Here is an 18702-nt window from a genome sequence, read left to right as displayed (position 1 = left end):
CGAAAATGATATGATTTTAATTAGTAAAAAAAAAAAAAGTAATACATCCCCTTTCCAAGATTTTAATGAAAATTGTCCTTTTCACAGTCACTAAAATACGCCACAATATTCCTAAATGCTTTGTAAATGATCTCATTTTGGCTGCACACAAAGCCCCCACTTCTCCATAACTCCTGTGGATATCGGTTCAGGTCTCCTATACACGTCCACATATTCGTAGTCCACCGGGAGACGCACCATTTCGAGTGATCATGGAGGGAGTAGAAGGAGTTGGCCAGAAGCTTGATTCTCTTGATAGTGTAGACGTGCCAGGGCAGAGAACAGTTTGATGGAACCTCTATACCTGTTGGCCTCCATGTTTCTGTTAATAAATGTGTCTGCATTTTCTGAGCCATCCAGGCTGTGAAGATATCTGTTGAAGAAGCACGGAGAATAAGCGTAGGCTTATAGCGGGCTAAAATATATATGTCAAGACAGGGAAGAAGTTCTAGCCCTGGAATTCCCAGAACCTTTATCCCTGCCTACTTGCTGGTCCTGTCCTAAATTGCAGGGAAACTGAGTGACAGTCCCTATCCGGGTGGGGGGGGGGGAGGGGATTTACAGAACAGTAAGGCAAACAAACAAAAGAGGCAGATAAAAGTGAGGTCAGGCAAACCGAGTCAAAACACAAATGGCGGCAAGGTACAAAATTGTAAGACAATGGACTAGTCAAAGGTACAAGGAAAGGGTCAGAGATACAGCAAAAACACAATAGAGTATACAGATAACCAGTATAAAAGGCACTGAAATCAGTCAGCGCTCTGCAGAGCATACACATGGATGTACGACTCAGCAGTGGGGGCCTGAAACTGGGGCACTAGAACATGAGAAAAATCAATATATTTTTTCCTGAAAAACCCCTTTAAGGCTTCATATAGTTGCCTCAGCAAAAAGGACCACCTACTACGTGCAAATTTTTAGGCAAATCTTTGGCACAGAATCAAATCAAAATCTCAGGGAATTCAAAACCATAACATTCTAATCTCCGAATTTTGGCTTCTGAATTGATACTACATGATGTAAGATACTAGAGTACAACAATTTAAGGTCGTCCAGTGACATCAAGAGCCTCATCAAGTTTTCCCTTATCCACAGAATAAGTTATAACTTGCTAGTTCTTTTTAACCCCGAATGAACACATGCACCCACTGCTCTAATTATCTCTATGGCACTGACAGAGATAACCGAGTGCAGTACTACTACTTCCATCATTGGCAATGGAGAGTAGAGCAAGTTCCGTAGAGCAAATGTATAGACTGCACACATGTCTGACCTGCTGCTCCGTTCATTTGTGGTACAACAGACCTCCATCCTTGTTATCTCTAGGGGAACCACCACTGAACCCCACATCAATCTGCAAGTTATCCCCTGTCCTGTGCATAGGGAAATACTTGATATTGGAACCTGATGCAGCTGGACCACCTCTTAACACTTGAATACAACTTTTAGAAATAATTTTGATTTCTTACCATCATGAAAATATTTGGATTTTGCAAAATTGAGGAAGGATTCTCCTTGAGCGGATTCCAGTAAAGCAAGTCTTGTCGCCTCTACCCAAGGGAACCCCGAACCTTGACAAATTCTATACAAGCCCCATAGATCTTTCTGATAGATGTCAGGGATGGAGCAATTGTAGACATTTGGATTGTAATACAACAACTGGGCAGCTGTTCCATCAAAGAGAAGACAGTATGTTACATTTATACGAGGTTCTCAACTGTGTCCGACTGCATGCAATAATTGTACTGAAACAACATGGTTATTGGGACAAAGTTACAAGATACAGATAGTATTTTTTTGCTGTAATGGGAACAAGGATTATCAATTAAATGTCATTACAGACACCTTACAGCTGACAATTGCAGTCTGGGACTTAAATAAAGCATCCAGAGGTCACAGTGGACATTGGAGCTCCGTCTGTAACTAGGGGTTGTCTGGTGTCCTTAAGTATGGGACCACCTGTATTGCTATTAATCTTGCAGGTCTGTGGGAGTCCAATAGCCTGTGCACTTACAGCTCACAGGAACCTGGCTCTATCTCCAGAAGATCACTTCAACAAACTGCTCCAATAATATGGGAATCATACAATCTGGGACCCAGAGGTTGGGATCCCATGTTGATACATAATAACTTATGAACCTGTCCCAAATTCATTAAAATGAATCTACCATCAAAAATCCATCATGATCAACCAGGGACATTACTCATAGATCCAGGCACCGTGACTGTGGTAATCTTCTTATATTTGTTATCCATTGCCTTTTTCCTTCCTACAGTGTAACATATTATCAATCTGCAGCATGGAGGGGCTCTGGTAACGCCCTCAGAGATCTACAGTGTCATTAGCATTTTAAAAGTTGATTTTAGAAAGTTGATGGAGGCCATGGATAAAACATATAAGAAGATTACCACAGTCACGGTGCCTGGATCTATGAGTAATGTCCCTGGTTTATCATGATGGATTCTGATGGTAGATTTCCTTTAAGGCTGAGTTACAATCCCTTGACCATGAGAGGGACAGTTTCTAGGAGACAGCAGCCTTATCTCCTATATCCAACAGCCTCCCACAGACCCCATATATTACATTTGGTTACAGTCACTAATGAAAAGTATTAAAAATAGTTTACCTTTAATACCCCCATCACCTCTACTAGCAGCTATGGGAACATAATAAATACACTTCATATTATTAATACTCACCAATCTGCTCATACTGTTCATATTTATAAGTCACGCACATGGCTATCTGGCCGTAGAATCGACCTGTTTCCGGATACCCAAATCCGTTTTCTGGAAATGGTGGGAAATGTGGTATGGAGTGTATGAGCCAAAATCCCTGATATTTATCAAAAAACAGAGCTCCTGGCAGAGAAACAAATGAACTACAAGTTTTTAAAACTAAAAATTATGCACTGAATAAAAGTTAGTGTAATAATCTACGCTTGCTTAAAGGGATTGACCACTTTCCCTCATGTTTTTGTAATGTGTGTGTAAGTATGTGTGTGGGGGGCAGCAGGATATTAGGTAATTTACCAATATACATCTAGTAATAGTTCTGCTCCGCTTTCTTGATATGTAAAGTGAAGCCTTTGTCTCCCCCCCCCTAGAATTGTGAGAGTATCTGTTGGATATAAAATATACAAGTTGTAAGTAAATATTTTTCTGTGTAGGCAACTCTTCATGGTTCAAAGTACAGTAGTGAATGTTTGCGCCAATGAATTAGTGAACCACTGCAGATCCATGGTAAGTAAAGCACAAGGTAATGTCATTCTGGGACAACCTCTGTACGTTGAAGAATGATAAATATTAACCTGCTACCCCACCCATTAATGTATGCAATGGGTTACAAACTCTTGGTCATGACCTAATATTGGCCTACAAATGGAACGAGCTTGACCAAGTGAAGACAGATATACACGTACACCAGTCAGAGTGATTACGTGTCTATACTGGCCATTTTATTAGTTATAAAAGCCCTATTTTGCTAAAGCCTGGGACCACACTGGGAATCTGTCAGGCAGTTTGGGGCCACCTTATACAGTAGGGGTTAAGGATCTCAAACATATTCTGCTAACCTCTACTACTATGCAGAGAAATCCGGTAGCTATGAGTCCGATTAAATGGTCCACTAGCGATTGCACAATGCTCCGGGTGCAGTACACCTCCCTTCACTGTCACCCAGTATCCAGAGCATAGCGAGGTGTACTACCACTGGGCCCATGATGCAAACTTTAGATCGGGATCCTATAATATTCCTAATATCATGCTGCCACCAATGTCCCACACATTACACTTAAAACTACACATATATGCTACACCGACATATACCCACAGAACCACATTCGTACACCATATACATAGTGTTCAGCGGCAGCCTCCCTTATTAAGATATGGGGACATATTTACATACCCGGCCACTGGAGTTCACAGAATATGCATTGTCCGATGATAATGCACTGTGCCGTGATTCACTAAGATTGTGCGCCCGAGATCCTGCATGTGTCGCTTCCCCGCTCAGGTCTGACAGAGTTCACCTTATTCTTCCTGGTGCATGTAAGTGCTTGGGCTTGCGACACAATTGGAAAGTTAAATCCAGCGCTCAGTCCGAATCAATTTGTGTCGCATGGAAGCCAGCACAGAAGGATCCCATGCCCCAAAATCCCAGCGCAGACACTTCCTAAATACCTGTGCCAGCCGTGAAATCCCTGAAAAAAGGTGCACAGTCCAACGACAGTCAGCAGTGTGACCCTTAGTAAATGAGCCCCACTGTCTAACAGCCCCCTCATTAAGATGTCCAGCAGCAGCCTCCACTCAATTAAATGTCCAGCAGCATCCACTCCATAAAATGTCTGGCAGTAATAATAATAATTCTTTATTAGCGCACACAGATTATGCAGCGCTACACAGCGCTTGCCAAATCAGTCCCTGTCCCCATGTGGCTCTCAATCTAATTCACCTACCAGTATGTTTTGGAGTATGGAGGGAAACCAGAGGACCCAGAAGAGACCAACGCAAACACAGAGAGAACATACAAACTCTTTGCAGATATTGACCTGGATAGGACTTGAACCCAGGACCCCAGCGCTGCAAGGCTGTAGTGCTAACCACTGAGGCAACGTGCCTCCACCCAAAAAAAAACTCCAGCAGCAGCCTCCACTCAATAATAACATATCTAGCAGCAGCCTCCCCTCACTACTAAAGTGCTCATTAGCTGTCATATAAAAACAAAAAAATAATTCAGTACTTAAATCCTACGCTCTGGCTTCCTCTTCTGCCCTCGCCTCCCGTGCAGAAGGACGGGCAGAGACGAGTCTGTGTGCTCTGCACGCGCGTACTGTATGATGTCACATAGTGTGCAGGGGCAGAGCTCACAGACATAACCCTGTCCATTCGCTCTGATAAACCCAAGCTGTATAAAGTGAGGCTGCCTAACAGATTCCCTTTTGAGGTGTATTTGTCCATCTGGAGCATTAACTGCGTCCAATAGATCCAGGGCGCCCCTTTAGGTTTGTGAATGCATTTTTACCTGGTCTTGGATTCCAGATTAACTTAATTAAACCTAAAGTACAATTAAAGGGGTTGTACACTATTAAACAAAGTTGCCGCTATATTTCTGAAACAATTCTACACCTGTATAAAGGTTCTGTGTAGTAATGCAGCTATATTCTTGTCTTGTAGAATCATCAAAAAATTCTATAGGATTTTTACTGGAGAATCACCAAGTCAAATCCAAAGATGGCCATGGCTTATGGACACTAATGTAAGCAGCATGTAGATTTGATGTATATATACACTCACTGGCCACTTTATTAGGTACACCATGCTAGTAACGGGTTGGACCCCCTTTTGCCTTCAGAACTGCCTCAATTCTTCGTGGCATAGATTCAACAAGGTGCTGGAAGCTCCTCAGAGATTTTGGTCCATATTGACATGATGGCATCACACAGTTGCCGCAGATTTGTCGGCTGCACATCCATGATGCGAATCTCCTGTTCCACCACATCCCAAAGATGCTCTATTGGATTGAGATCTGGTGACTGTGGAGCCATTTGAGTCCAGTGACCTCATTGTCATGTTCAAGAAACCAGTCTGAGATGAATCCAGCTTTATGACATGGCGCATTATCCTGCTGAAAGTAGCCATCAGATGTTACAGGGTACATTGTGGTCATAAAGGGATGGACATGGTCAGCAACAATACTCAGGTAGGCTGTGGCGTTGCAACGATGCTCAATTGGTACCAAGGGGCCCAAAGAGTGCCAGGAAAATATTCCCCACACCATGACACCACCACCACCAGCCTGAACCGTTGATACAAGGCAGGATGGATCCATGCTTTCATGTTGTTGACGCCAAATTCTGACCCTACCATCCGAATGTAACAACAGAAATCGAGACTCATCAGACCAGGCAACGTTTTTCCAATCTTCTACTGTCCAATTTCGATGAGCTTGTGCAAATTGTAGCCTCAGTTTCCTGTTCTTAGCTGAAAGGAGTGGCACCTGGTGTGGTCTTCTGCTGCTGTAGCCCATCTGCCTCAAAGTTCGATGTACTGTGCGTTCAGAGATGCTCTTCTGCCTACCTTGGTTGTAACGGGTGGCGATTTGAGTCACTGTTGCTTTTCTATCAGCTCGAACCAGTCTGCCCATTCTCCTCTGACCTCTGGCATCAACAAGGCATTTCCGCCCACAGAACTGCCGCTCACTGGATGTTTTTTCTTTTTCGGACCATTCTCTGTAAACCCTAGAGATGGTTGTGCGTGAAAATCCCAGTAGATCAGCAGTTTCTGAAATACTCAGACCAGCCCTTCTGGCACCAACAACCATGCCACGTTCAAAGGCCACAAATCACCTTTCTTCCCCATACTGATGCTCGGTTTGAACTGCAGGAGATTGTCTTGACCATGTCTACATGCCTAAATGCACTGAGTTGCCGCCATGTGATTGGCTGATTAGAAATTAAGTGTTAACGAGCAGTTGGACAGGTGTACCTAATAAAGTGGCGGGTGAGTGTACTACAATGTACACTTTCAGACTTCCATGACACTTCCAGAGATATTCCATCTGTATGTAACATAATTCTGCATTTACTAGATCACATGACTGTAGATCATTCCTGTACATATACAGTGTGCAACATTCATCTTTCTGTGAAAAGCCCAAATTTGGCAAAAAGTTAAGCACATACTTGTGACTTACCCTTACAGTGTCCTTTTTGTGTGAAAGAACTATTAATGCCCGGGGGAGAATCGTTATATAACATGTACGCCGTGTCGTTTCTCTGTGGGAAGGAGAATTTAGTCAAGTGAAAACAAAAGGTGAAATGACTAATCTGAGAAGTATCACATCTATTCTTTTAAAGGAAACCTACCCCATGGATGCAGCGCTTCAAATTCTAGAACACTTACATGCAGTTGTGCGCCTCCTGAAAGAGGATCCATTCTTCTTTTTGTTTCTTATAGGTTAGCTTTTGTAAAAAGAAAAAAAAAAAAAGTCTTTTTAAATTATGCAAATAAGCCTCATGGGCTCCTGGCTCCAACACAGAAGCCCTTTCTGGCTCAGTTGTCTATTAATCATTAGCACCTTTATTCTGCGTTTCTGATGCCTCCTCCCTCCCCAGCAAGAAAAGCTGAACAGAGGTGGGAATAATTAACAGACAACTGGGCCAGAAAGGGCTTCTGTGATAGAGCCAGGAGCCCCTGAGGCTCATTTGCATAACTTTAAAAGATGGTTATCTCAAAAACTAAGCTTTACGAAACAAAAAAAAAGAATGGATCGGAGGCACGTTCCAGCAGGTAAGTTTGCCTGGTGTAGAAGCATTGCATCCATGTGGTAGATTTCATTAAATGGAAAATCGGAAATTTTCTCCAGAATTAGGAGTAATTTTCCACATTATCAGGCATCTTTCCTAGGGGGCAGAACTGAAGAGGGTACATTGTGGAACACTGCTATCTGGTTAAAGATTATGCAAAGATTTTGGCATCTGCTTTCGACATTTAGTAGAATACCCAACAGCTTATATAAAGTGGTGTAAATAATCCATCAATGGGGTTGGGTTAAAATAGCAAGTTATCAGCCACTAATAGGATAGGTCAGTGATGGCGAACCTTTTAGAGACAGAGTGTCCGACCTACAACCAAAATCCACTTATTTTACCGTTAAGTGCCAATGTGGCATTTTAAGCAGTAGCTTAATGCTACCTGTTCTTCCACTTCTTTCAATTGTATCGCCAGCCTGAGGCCTCCAATACAGTTGAAAGAAGGAGGGCTAATTCAGACTTTAATTATAGCTTCTCTCCAAGTTGCCTGGGACAGCAGGAAGATTTGATGGATTTGGTCCTGTTTGGTGAACTCTGTCCTGGGGTGATGGCCTGAGTGCCCACAGAAAGGGCTCTGAGTGCCTCCTCTGGCACCCGTGCCATAGGTTCGCCACCACTTGAATAGGTGATACCTTGCAAATGGTGGAAGTCTGGTTGCTGGGACTCACTTGATACTATTGGTCCCTAACTTTAGGAACCACGGGGATCCCAGTCGATAAAGTCTCAACAATATGCAGGTGATCACTGATCCAGTAAATAGGCAATCATTTGTGGACGTGGTCCTTTAATGGAGTTCACCATTTTAGGTCTAGTGACTGCTTTCCAGACTTCCCTTTGTAAAAGAAGTGGTGAGTGTAGACAATGTGGTGATGTCCAGGGGTGTAACTAGGAAAGGGAGGGCCCCATAGCAGACATATTTATATACTCACTTATAATCACACAATATATACACACCATATATACATACATACAGCATATACACATAACATATTCACACATACATACAATACCATATACAGACATATAGCGTATACACACACATACAAATACAGTATTTACACACCACACATACAGCATATTCACACCCAATACCCTGGATGCCGGGGCCCCCTGACACTTCAGACCCCATAGCAGCTGCTATGGCTGCTACCCCTGTAGTTGTGCCCCTGGTGATGTCACAACTTCATGTCTGACTATCCAGTGCATATGTGTATGATATTCTAGATATTGTGAACCTGCTCCACCATGTGCACAGACTCTTAGAGTTGTGTCCAGACTGTAACAAATATATTTGCACACAGTGAGATCTGCACTCACATTATATGACTGATAGAGCTGCTGCAGCACATGCGCCATTGCACCCTGGGTCATGTTGATGAAGAATTTGCTGACTTGCCATCCTTGTGACTTTGAATCGAGATAGAAATAGTCCAGCCCTGGTCCATAAGTCTCGTTGATCAGATTCTTTGGTAATTTATACACCACAAACCTATAGAGGGGGAAATATAGCAGTAAAATAAAGCAAATAGAATAAAGACAGGATACATAAATAAATAGGCAGCCCCTATCATGAAAACTGCAGTAAATTGAGGCAGGATCTTTATGAATATCAGCACATCACTGTAAAGCCACATTCACACAGCTACAATGGGGGCCGTGATCTGGATGCACAGCCTTGGGGTGATGTCATCAGTTTTTGAAAGGTTTTACCAATTATCTTAATTAAAACGGTCCAAAAATGAATGTGTTCTCAAAAAACGCATGTGTTTTTTAATGCATGCAGTTTTGGACGGACTGCTTAAAAACGGACCAAAACGCCATGTGTGACATCACCCTTAGGCTTAGTTCACATTGTCAAATATATCGGAAAAAAATAGCGCAGTAGAAGATAGTCTGTGAAAAATGGACCGTGCACTGGCTGGATATAATCGACCAACCACAGAGCTAGAGACAGGACTGTGCATCATAGTGATATATTATACAAGTCCCTTCTTCTTAGCAAAACAGCAACGCTGAACTGTAGTCACGATGATCACAGCAGGGAAGCAGGGACTCCTTACAACATAATAATAATAATAATCTCTAATTATATAGCGCCATCAAATTCCGTAGCGCTTCACAAATCATATATCACTATATATATATCACAGAGGCCCATCCTAGACACTATGGATGGTCCGTTTGGCCAACAAATGGTCCAATTTTGAGGTACTATTTGCTAAAACAGTCCCCCCCGTTTTGGACTAAACCACATTTTTCCAGAATTAGTTGTCAAATTATGGGAAGATTGTATGCGCAACATTTGTTGTTTTTCAAATGTTTAAAACTGTCATTTATTACTTATCTAACTTGTCATTTAAACTTAAAGGGGTGTTCCTAATGTTATTGTTTGTATTATGAAAAGTTATACAATTTTCCAATATACTTTCTGTATCAATTCTATGTGGTTTTCTAGATCTCTGCTTGCTGTCCTGCTATAGAAAGCTACTTCCTGTGGACAGCAATCTGACCATGGTCACACAGGTGCACGTTAGTATAACAGAGAGTAATCAGAGCCGTGTGATATAACGAGCCGTCACCTGTGTGACCATGGTCAGATTTCTGTCCACTGGAAATGAACAATGAAGCTTCCTACAGAATGACAGCAAGCAGAGATCTAGAAAGCCGTGAGGAATTGATACTGAAAGTATATTGTATAACTTTTTATTATTCAAATAATAACATTTATTTGCTGAAATGCTGAAAAGCTGCCAATTGATTGGTCGAAATGGAAAAATGGAAATTTTAGGTGGTAAAAGGGTTTTTCACCACCTAAAATTTCCATTTTTCCATTTCGACCAATCAATTGGCAGCTTTTATTTTCTCAAAGACAACTTGAAAATCAGAAAAGAATTATTATAGGTTGCTATGGGCAACCTGATACCGATGTCTGAAAGCAATCAAATGCAACTTTATTTGTAAAGGATGATGCAGCTGCAGGGGGCGGAAGTGAGCGTGAGAACGAGGCTTGGGATGCGGAAATCGCTCTTACCCGCGGCACACGTGTGAATCATGGCGGGGATCCCACCAGATAACTGGCGGCCGGTCACCATCTGCCTGGACACCAGCATGGGCGCTATTACGGTGGAGTTATACTGGGACCACGCACCCCGGACGTGTAAGAACTTCGCGGAGCTCTCCCGCCGCGGATATTATAACGGGACCAAGTTCCACCGCGTCATCAAGGACTTCATGGTGCAGGGCGGGGACCCTACCGGCACCGGGCGCGGGGGAGGCTCCATCTATGACGGGAAACACTTCGCCGATGAGCTGCACCCGGAGCTGAAGTTCACCGGAGCCGGGATCCTCGCCATGGCCAACGCCGGGCCCGACACCAACGGCAGCCAGTTCTTCCTCACCCTGGCCCCGTCACAATGGCTGGACGGAAAGCACACCATCTTTGGGAGAGTGTGCAATGGCATCGGCACCCTGAACAGGCTGGGCATGGTGGAGACCGACAGCCAGGACCGGCCGCTGGACGAGGTCAAGATCCTGCGGGCCTATCCCCAGGGCTGATAACAGAGAGCGAGAGAGATGGGGGAGGGGGGTCCGCTGAAAGGACTATTGGGGGGCACCAGGAGACTGGGGTGTTCTACAAGGACTTTTTTTTTTGTATTTTCTTCCATTGTGGTTCTTTTGTACCATTTTTTAAATTAAAAGTTGAGCAGGAAAAAACTACTTTCTAACCAGATAATTTTGTTAAAATTTCCAATGCCAAGGCTGGGGGAAGGGAGATCTGTTTCTGCAGTCCTTAAAGGTGAAGTCCCAAATTTGCTATCCTCCATACACAGGTAGGGGATAATCCAGCCAGCAAAGCGCTATCCCCCTTCCCCATACCAGTTTCCATCACCAATCAGGAGAAAGAGCTCCTGCCAGTTACGAGAACTGAGGTTTCCGTCTTCTCCAATTGATGGAGCGTCAGGATGAGCATCGATATGCTTGTGTCACACGGATCTGACGTTGATCACGCATCCGAAATATATCTGCTTAAAAATGTACATTTTGCGATATTCCATAAAAGGGGTTGTGACAAGTTTTGGTAACCTCTACCCTGTGGATAGGGATAATATGGTGAGGGGTCTGACTGCTTAGAACAAGAATGGGAGTCGTGTGGCCTGCTGCTAATGCAATCTGGGGTCTTGTTGCCATTTGTCTGAATGAAGCAGTAGATGAGATGCTTCCTTTGCATTTGAAGGATTATGTTCTTCAAGATCATCCCTCACTTATAGCTTAACCGTGTTCAGTCCCAATCGTCCTCATGCGACCCCAGGTATCTAATGCAGTGGAATTTTGGATTATGCCACAGTTGAGATACCAGGAAGTCAACTATAAATTGTTATCTAGAAAGTATCCAGGTCTCCTGCAAAATTACTCTGTTTTCCCTCAGGTCTCATCAACTGGAGAACTTCCAAAAAGGAATGTGACTCCCTGTACACCTTTGTTGGGGACGTGGGCCCCAAAAATTGCCTTAAAGTTCAATAACATATTTACATTAAAGATCTCACTTCATCAATCCGAGGAACATATGACAAATCTTAACAAACTTGGTGCCTGTGGAAGGACTACAGCATGGGCTGAGCTCTGAATTATTAGGACCTCTAATAACTGATAACTACTTTAGGCCTCCTCTTATCTGATTGCATCTATTATACCTTCCAAATCCCACTTTTTTTCTCTCCCATCCTGCAATCTGGCTAAAGGAAATTCTTTCTCTTTTACATCACTCTGCATTTTACATGGCTGAAACCTTTACTGCATAAACTGTTCTTTTTTACTTAAATGGGTTGTCCACTTTCATCAAATTGATATTGTTTGTGTAATGAAATGATCTACAATTTTCTAATATATTTTCTGTATCAGTTTTTCTTGATGTTCTAGATCTCTGCGTGCTGGATACAAATAGTCCCTGGTCATGTGATGTCACACAGGTGCACGGCTCGTTATGGCCCTGGTCATGTGATGTCACACAGGTGCACGGCTCGTTATGGCCCTGGTCATGTGATGTCACACAGGTGCACGGCTCGTTATGGCCCTGGTCATGTGATGTCACACAGGTGCACGGCTCGTTATGGCCCTGGTCATGTGATGTCACACAGGTGCTCGGCTCGTTATGGCCCTGGTCATGTGATGTCACACAGGTGCACGGCTCGTTATGGCCCTGGTCATGTGATGTCACACAGGTGCACGGCTCGTTATGGCCCTGGTCATGTGATGTCACACAGGGGCACGGCTCGTTATGGCCCTGGTCATGTGATGTCACACAGGGGCACGGCTCGTTATGGCCCTGGTCGTGTGATGTCACACAGGGGCACGGCTCGTTATGTCCCTGATCGTGTGATGTCACACAGGGGCACGGCTCCTTATGTCCCGGGTCCTGTGATGTCACACAGGTGCGCCGCTCGTTATAGCCCGGGTCATGTGATGTCACACAGGTGCGCCGCTCGTTATAGCCCTGGTCATGTGATGTCACACAGGTGCGCCGCTCGTTATAGCCCTGGTCATGTGATGTCACACAGGTGCGCCGCTCGTTATAGCCCTGGTCATGTGATGTCACACAGGTGCGCCGCTCGTTATAGCCCTGGTCATGTGATGTCACACAGGTGCGCCGCTCGTTATAGCCCTGGTCATGTGATGTCACACAGGTGCGCCGCTCGTTATAGCCCTGGTCATGTGATGTCACACAGGTGCGCCGCTCGTTATAGCCCTGGTCATGTGATGTCACACAGGTGCACGGCTTATTTTTATCACACAGCTCTGAATGACAACAACCTTGAGGACGTGATAAAGAAAATGTATTGGAATTATAGAATTTTTTTATTGCACAAACAATATCAATCATTTGCTGAAACTGGGAAACTCCTCTAACCTGTTAGTCCTGCTAATAGCGCTCTAAGGCGTAATAGTACACTGTGGAGCTGATTTAAAAATATAATAGGGAGCCTCAGGCCACTCGGTCCCCCGCTCCACACCACTTTTAACCCAATTTTGTTGGGTTAGAGGGGGCGTGGTGAGCTGTTTAGACGCGGGGTTAAGTGAGAACTCACGTCACTCACTCGAAAAAGCCGGCTCATTGTACCCGTCATTAGTCCATACAAGGTCCACTTGTGGGGTCTCTGTACTTTGGGAGAAATTGCAGAACAAATTTTAAGGTGGGTTTTCCCTTATTATCTTTTGTGAATGTGTAAATTTTAGGGCTAAACGAATGTATTACCAAACAAAATCGGACCATTCTAAATTTCGCCTTCATTTGGTTTTAAATACTATGAAGATCTCAAAGGGTTAACAATCTTCCTAAAAGCTGTTTCTCATAGTTTGAGGGTGCGGTCACACGCCGCGTTTAACGCATGTGTTTAAAACCGCATTGCAACAGCTGTAGAGAGATTTGCCTAATTAAACAGCTGTTAACGCAACCCTTAATGCATTAATGCATGTGTTAACATTGTGTTAATGCATGCATTTGTTAAGGCAAGGTTAACACAGGCTTACACTTTAGTAAGCAGCTCCTAGTGCCATTTTTCAGGGTGACGGGTCCTCTTTAAGGACGCAGCCAGTTTGCATGTTAAGGCTCATCCCCTTTTTTTTTTTAAATCTGACCAGTGTCTGTTTGTGTCGTAATAACTTTAACTTATCTAACTGATTTTGAGAATGTTTTCCCATGACACTTTGTAGTTTATATTAGTAGTATAATTTTGCTAGTTGATTGTGTTTTTTTGGGAGGGAAAGATTCAGCAATTTAGGGAAAATGTGAAAAAAAAATTACAATTTTTTTTTATTTTTTGTAGAAAACTTTTGCCATTTGTTTTCTTTCCATTTCCATAATTTTTTTAAACGTTTTGCTTACTTTTTACGAAATTTAGAAGATTTATAGTTAAAATATCAAGTTTTCATATTGCGTGCACAACTACTTCCTCCGAACACGCATACATTACTACCACTTCCACACAGCAATACTACATCCTCTGCACACCGCACACACTACTACCACTTCCACACAGGGCGTGCACTACTACATCCTCCGCATATTGTGTGCACTACTACATGCTCAACACACTGCACTGCTCCTGCTCCTACTTCTACTACTACTTACAAGTGTGGTTGGAGGGGGGAGGGAAAACGGACAGTGCTGGGAATAATGCAAGGAAAAAAATGATGGGGGGGGGGGGGGTGTAATAGTAATTGTTCATCAGTCCCTACAGGACAGATCACACGTATCTATCCATATGTCATGACTCGATCTGTAATGACTGGCCAGTGGCAGGGATCGACAATGCAGGTCCAATCAAATTGGTCCTGTGATGTGAAAAGGTGGGTGTCGCCTTGCGATTCTCACCCGCCCCATACACTTGTCACACTGTCTCGAGACAGGGTGACATGACAAAACCAGGAAGCGCTTGCGTCTAATAAATATCTGGATGCGGAGTGTGAAGGGGTTAAAAATCTATGAAAACATAAGGGAATTTTTTTCTGTAATTTATTTAGGTGGTAAAACTATCTGTTTTGAAAATGAGAATTTTATCAAGCCAAAATTTATCACTTCAACGAAGTACATCATGCAATGGAAAAAACAAAAAAAAATAAAAAATCTCAGTCAAATCAGTTTGATAAGTTAAAGTCTTCAATAACCATATAAATAAACTACCGTATATACTCGTGTAAAAGCTGAGTTTTTCAGCACAAAAAATATGCTGAAAAACTTCACTTCGGCTTATACACGAGTCAAGAAAAAAAATAAAAACGTAATACTCACCATCCGGTGTCCCGATCTTCAGCGCGGGTCCCGATCTTCAGCGCGGTACCAGGCGGCGGGTCCTCTTCTCTCTTCTGTAGCCGGCAGATCGCGTCCATGTGATCTGCCGGCGGGCGCACAATAAGATGCAGCGGTGTCGCGGCTGATGACGTCATCAGCCGCGACACCGCGGTATACTTGTGCGCGCCCGCCGGGAGATCACATGGACGTGATCTGCCGGCTACAGAAGAGAAGAGGACCCGCCGCCGCCTGGTACCGCGCCGAGGAACGGGAGCCTCGCGCTGAAGATCGGGACACCGGATGGTGAGTATTACGTTTTTTATTTTTTTTATTCGCTTGGCAGGGGGCAGGCTGTATACTCTATGGGGGCAGGCTGTATACTACATTGGGGCAGGCTGTATACTACACGGAGACTGGCTATATACTACACCCTCGGCTTATACTCGAGTCAATAGGTTTTCCCAGTTTTTGGTGGTAAAATGAGGGGTCTCGGCTTATACTCGGGTCGGCTTATACTCGAGTATATACGGTATGTAAATAACCATATAAATAAACTATGTAAATAACCATATAAATAAATCATAACCGTGATGTGACGCATGTCAGATTACAAAAAATGGGGCTGAGCTATAATGGGGCTATAAACTGGCTGTGTCCTGAAGGGGTTAATCCATGCTTATCCTCCGTCACTGTGTGATGCACATGATATTTGTGTTCTTGCCAGCGTCTAGGCGTTGCGTGTCCTCTCCTCACCCTTGTTAAAAGTTTAAAAAAATAAAAAATCCATACACTGATGGCACAAATATATCCACCGCGTCTACTACACAGCTACGACGTGGCAAGATGCAGGACTGGAAGGTTGATAACTCGTTCCGTGACTGTGCCCCACGTGTCAAGGTAGGTATGCCACCTGGGAATCACTGGAATGTTTCTAGTCGTCGCTTCCTCTGTATGTCGTTCTCCTGCGTCTGCTTCCTGTGCAGCGCCGGTTGCCCCGTTTAGCAGATCCAGTATCGGAGGATCTATAGTATTTCCAGGCCTGTATAGTTTAGTAAATACAGGACTTTTATTTTTGGGAACTAACGTTGTATTGTTCCTCAGCGATTCCTTCAAAAAGGCTATAAATACATTGACATTGGGTGTCACCAACTGAGGGTGAACTTGTCTGATGGGATTTTTAAGACAGACTTAAAACAATAAGCAAACTCAGACAACAGAATGAGGGGGTAAATATGACCACGGCCTTACCTAAACAACTTTGTAAAACTTTTCAATATGAAACAAACTTTATTAAAACTTCAGAAATCAATATAAGCTCGAACCACTTTATTTAACAAATGACAATTTACCCTCTGGTTCAGGAAGCCAAGGCCATGACATAAAATACAAACATACAGAAAAAGGGGTGAGGGGGTGACATGGTCCAGATATCCGGGCTTTCAAGGAAATAAGGTTGGTCGAGTACCATACCACAGCAGTATATAAAGAAACCCCCGGTCATGTGACACAAACAAAGATAGCTAATTACTCACTGTCACTGGGGGAAAGAGGGAAATCTCCCCCAGCAACAGGTGCCCATTGGCCCTTAGACCCTACCAATTGGAATTGCTACCCTCCTGGCAGAATTCTAGCCAGGGTGGCAACCGCTTACAGGCGGGAAAAAAATTCCCGCCTAAACTAATTGTGAGGTAAATTATAAATGTCTAAAAATCCCATGACGAACCCTCCTTATTGTCCGGGCTCCATACATTAGTTCTTGCGACATACCCAATTAATGAAGGGAATGGGAACACCCAGTGTTAAATGAATGCAGAAATAAGAGGAACGGACTAACGTAAAAAAGGTTTCTTAAAGAAATTTTCCAAGGAAAATCTTAGGCTCCTTTAAGTCATGGGGAATAGAAGGAGTTACAAACATGGAGAGATGAGAGATTTTCAAGATTTTCTTCCACAAAGGACTCTAATTCCCTTTCCACGGGACAAATGGCTGAGAACTGAGACCTCCAGCCGTCCCAGTACCTGAAGTCTTGGGCCTGTGGGTTATTCAGGAACACTTCATTTTTCAGTTCTATGTAGCTGGCAAAGTAGTCCCGTGTGTCTCGTGGGGTGCTAGGGGTCCTTGTGGTCACTATGGGCCCCAGCATATAAACTGCTGAGGTTGTGTCAATTGTGCCACAACCCCTTTAAATATAATTATGGTTCAATCAAGTTTATTGGACCAAAAAAAACTAAGAGAAAAAACAGCGGGGTTAATTTACTGTAGTGTCCAGAGGGGGTGCCAGATTGAAGATTTCTGGTGCACGTCCATCATGAATCTGGTGCCCTCTGCACTGCCCTGATTGAGTGCACCACTTTTGTTTGGGGCACCTTTAACAAGGGGTGTGCGACACAATTCTGTAGGACTTTGCATTTTAGAAATGGTACATGGTCCGACTAAGCACCGGAGCGCCCCCTTCAGTGCAGAAATTTGTGTTGCATGATGACCAGTGCAGCCACGTCACAAAAGGGTCGCATGCGACACATGTGAGGTGCAGGCCCTTCTTTAATACCAGCGAAAAACGTGCAAAGTCAGGCAGAAAACTGGTGCAAGGACCTAGTAAATGTGCCCCAGTATGTCGATAAAAAATAGTGGAAACTAAGACAAATAAATACAGTTTCAAATTCGTAATAATTGTTCCAAAGAAAAAGGAACTATGGTCTCCATCTTAAGCCGTATAGCATATTCTCAAATGAACCAAGGTCCCGCCAGGACATGGGATGGTAGCTGCCAACTGACTTCCATGGTGGCCTGCATACCATAGGGGCTAGGATGTAAGATGTTGGTATGATGGAACGGTAATGAGGGGTGGGACCAATACAAGAGGTGTTGAGTCAGATCTCAAAGCAGGTCACATTTTTGGCGGGGCAAAATACCAAGTGCCATCACCACACAGCTGAGCGGGACAATATTGTGGACCATGATCCTATGGCAGGATACCAAAAATACTACGTAAAACCTAGATGAGTACAACAACAATAGCCTTTTTGATGTTATTGGATGCCCAAGAAGTGTTTATGGTGAGATCGTCAGAAAGAAGAGCACCCAATAACATTAAGAAAGTGATAAGTCATTGAGGAGTGATGGGAGAATATAACAGAGGAAAGAGAGGAAAGTTTCTCCAGCTTAGTGCAGGAAGAAAGGAATAAAAGGGGGATCACAGGTAGGGTGTAAAAGGCTCCTCTACCCCGGCTTAAATATAATTAAAAAGGGGACCTGAATTATTGGGCCGGTCTATAAGGTGACAGGGTATTAGTAAAAGCAATTGTGATAAACTGTGAGACACACAGCGACACCTTATGATACCCTATGTAGCATGCAGCTGATGGATTCATGGATATCACTACATACTCTAAGGTCGACAAGATCCAAAAACTAGCATGAGACGTGTCTTACACAAGTTTTACATAGACATCACTTTCCCTAATTTCCAGAGTCATTGTAGATAAATATATCACGCAGTAGCGACTGACAATTAGGGATCACCACATCACCAATTCTCCTGCAGGACACATACACGTGACC

The 18702-nt window shown here is 43.6% G+C and overlaps 3 protein-coding genes across 4 annotated transcripts in view; 2 read left to right on the top strand and 1 right to left on the bottom strand.

Moving 5' to 3' along the window:
- Positions 1-50: 50 nt before the first annotated feature.
- The window catches only part of DNASE2B (deoxyribonuclease 2 beta), a 23828-nt gene continuing 5176 nt past the window's right edge, over positions 51-18702 (bottom strand). The window contains exons 2-6 of one of the 2 annotated variants that reach the window (XM_072128902.1): positions 8673-8844; positions 6737-6818; positions 2740-2901; positions 1509-1706; positions 51-412 (exon numbers count right to left, since the gene is read on the bottom strand). In XM_072128902.1, the coding sequence (XP_071985003.1) occupies positions 63-412; positions 1509-1706; positions 2740-2901; positions 6737-6818; positions 8673-8844 (964 nt within the window). In that variant the 3' untranslated portion in view covers positions 51-62. The remainder of the gene's footprint in view (positions 413-1508; positions 1707-2739; positions 2902-6736; positions 6819-8672; positions 8845-18702) is intronic. The other variant, XM_072128903.1, reaches the window with a different exon arrangement.
- PPIL1 (peptidylprolyl isomerase like 1) lies at positions 10320-12273 on the top strand. The gene has a single exon (XM_072128908.1). It carries the CDS (start codon positions 10407-10409, stop codon positions 10908-10910), a length of 504 nt encoding a protein of 167 aa, XP_071985009.1. The 5' UTR covers positions 10320-10406; the 3' UTR covers positions 10911-12273.
- LOC140105046 (uricase-like) overlaps positions 15897-18702 on the top strand; it is a 26700-nt gene continuing 23894 nt past the window's right edge. Inside the window, exon 1 of the mRNA XM_072128905.1 lies at positions 15897-16038. Coding sequence (XP_071985006.1) covers positions 15985-16038 — 54 coding nt within the window. The 5' untranslated portion in view covers positions 15897-15984. The remainder of the gene's footprint in view (positions 16039-18702) is intronic.

Source organism: Engystomops pustulosus, chromosome 10, assembly GCF_040894005.1.
Source record: "Engystomops pustulosus chromosome 10, aEngPut4.maternal, whole genome shotgun sequence".
NCBI lineage: Eukaryota > Metazoa > Chordata > Amphibia > Anura > Leptodactylidae > Engystomops > Engystomops pustulosus.
This window is presented reverse-complemented; position numbering and strand designations above follow the sequence as displayed.

Coding starts and splice junctions, on each gene's coding strand:
- PPIL1 (XM_072128908.1), top strand. CDS start 10,407: ATGGCGGGGATCCCACCAGATAACTGGCGGCCGGTCACCATCTGCCTG.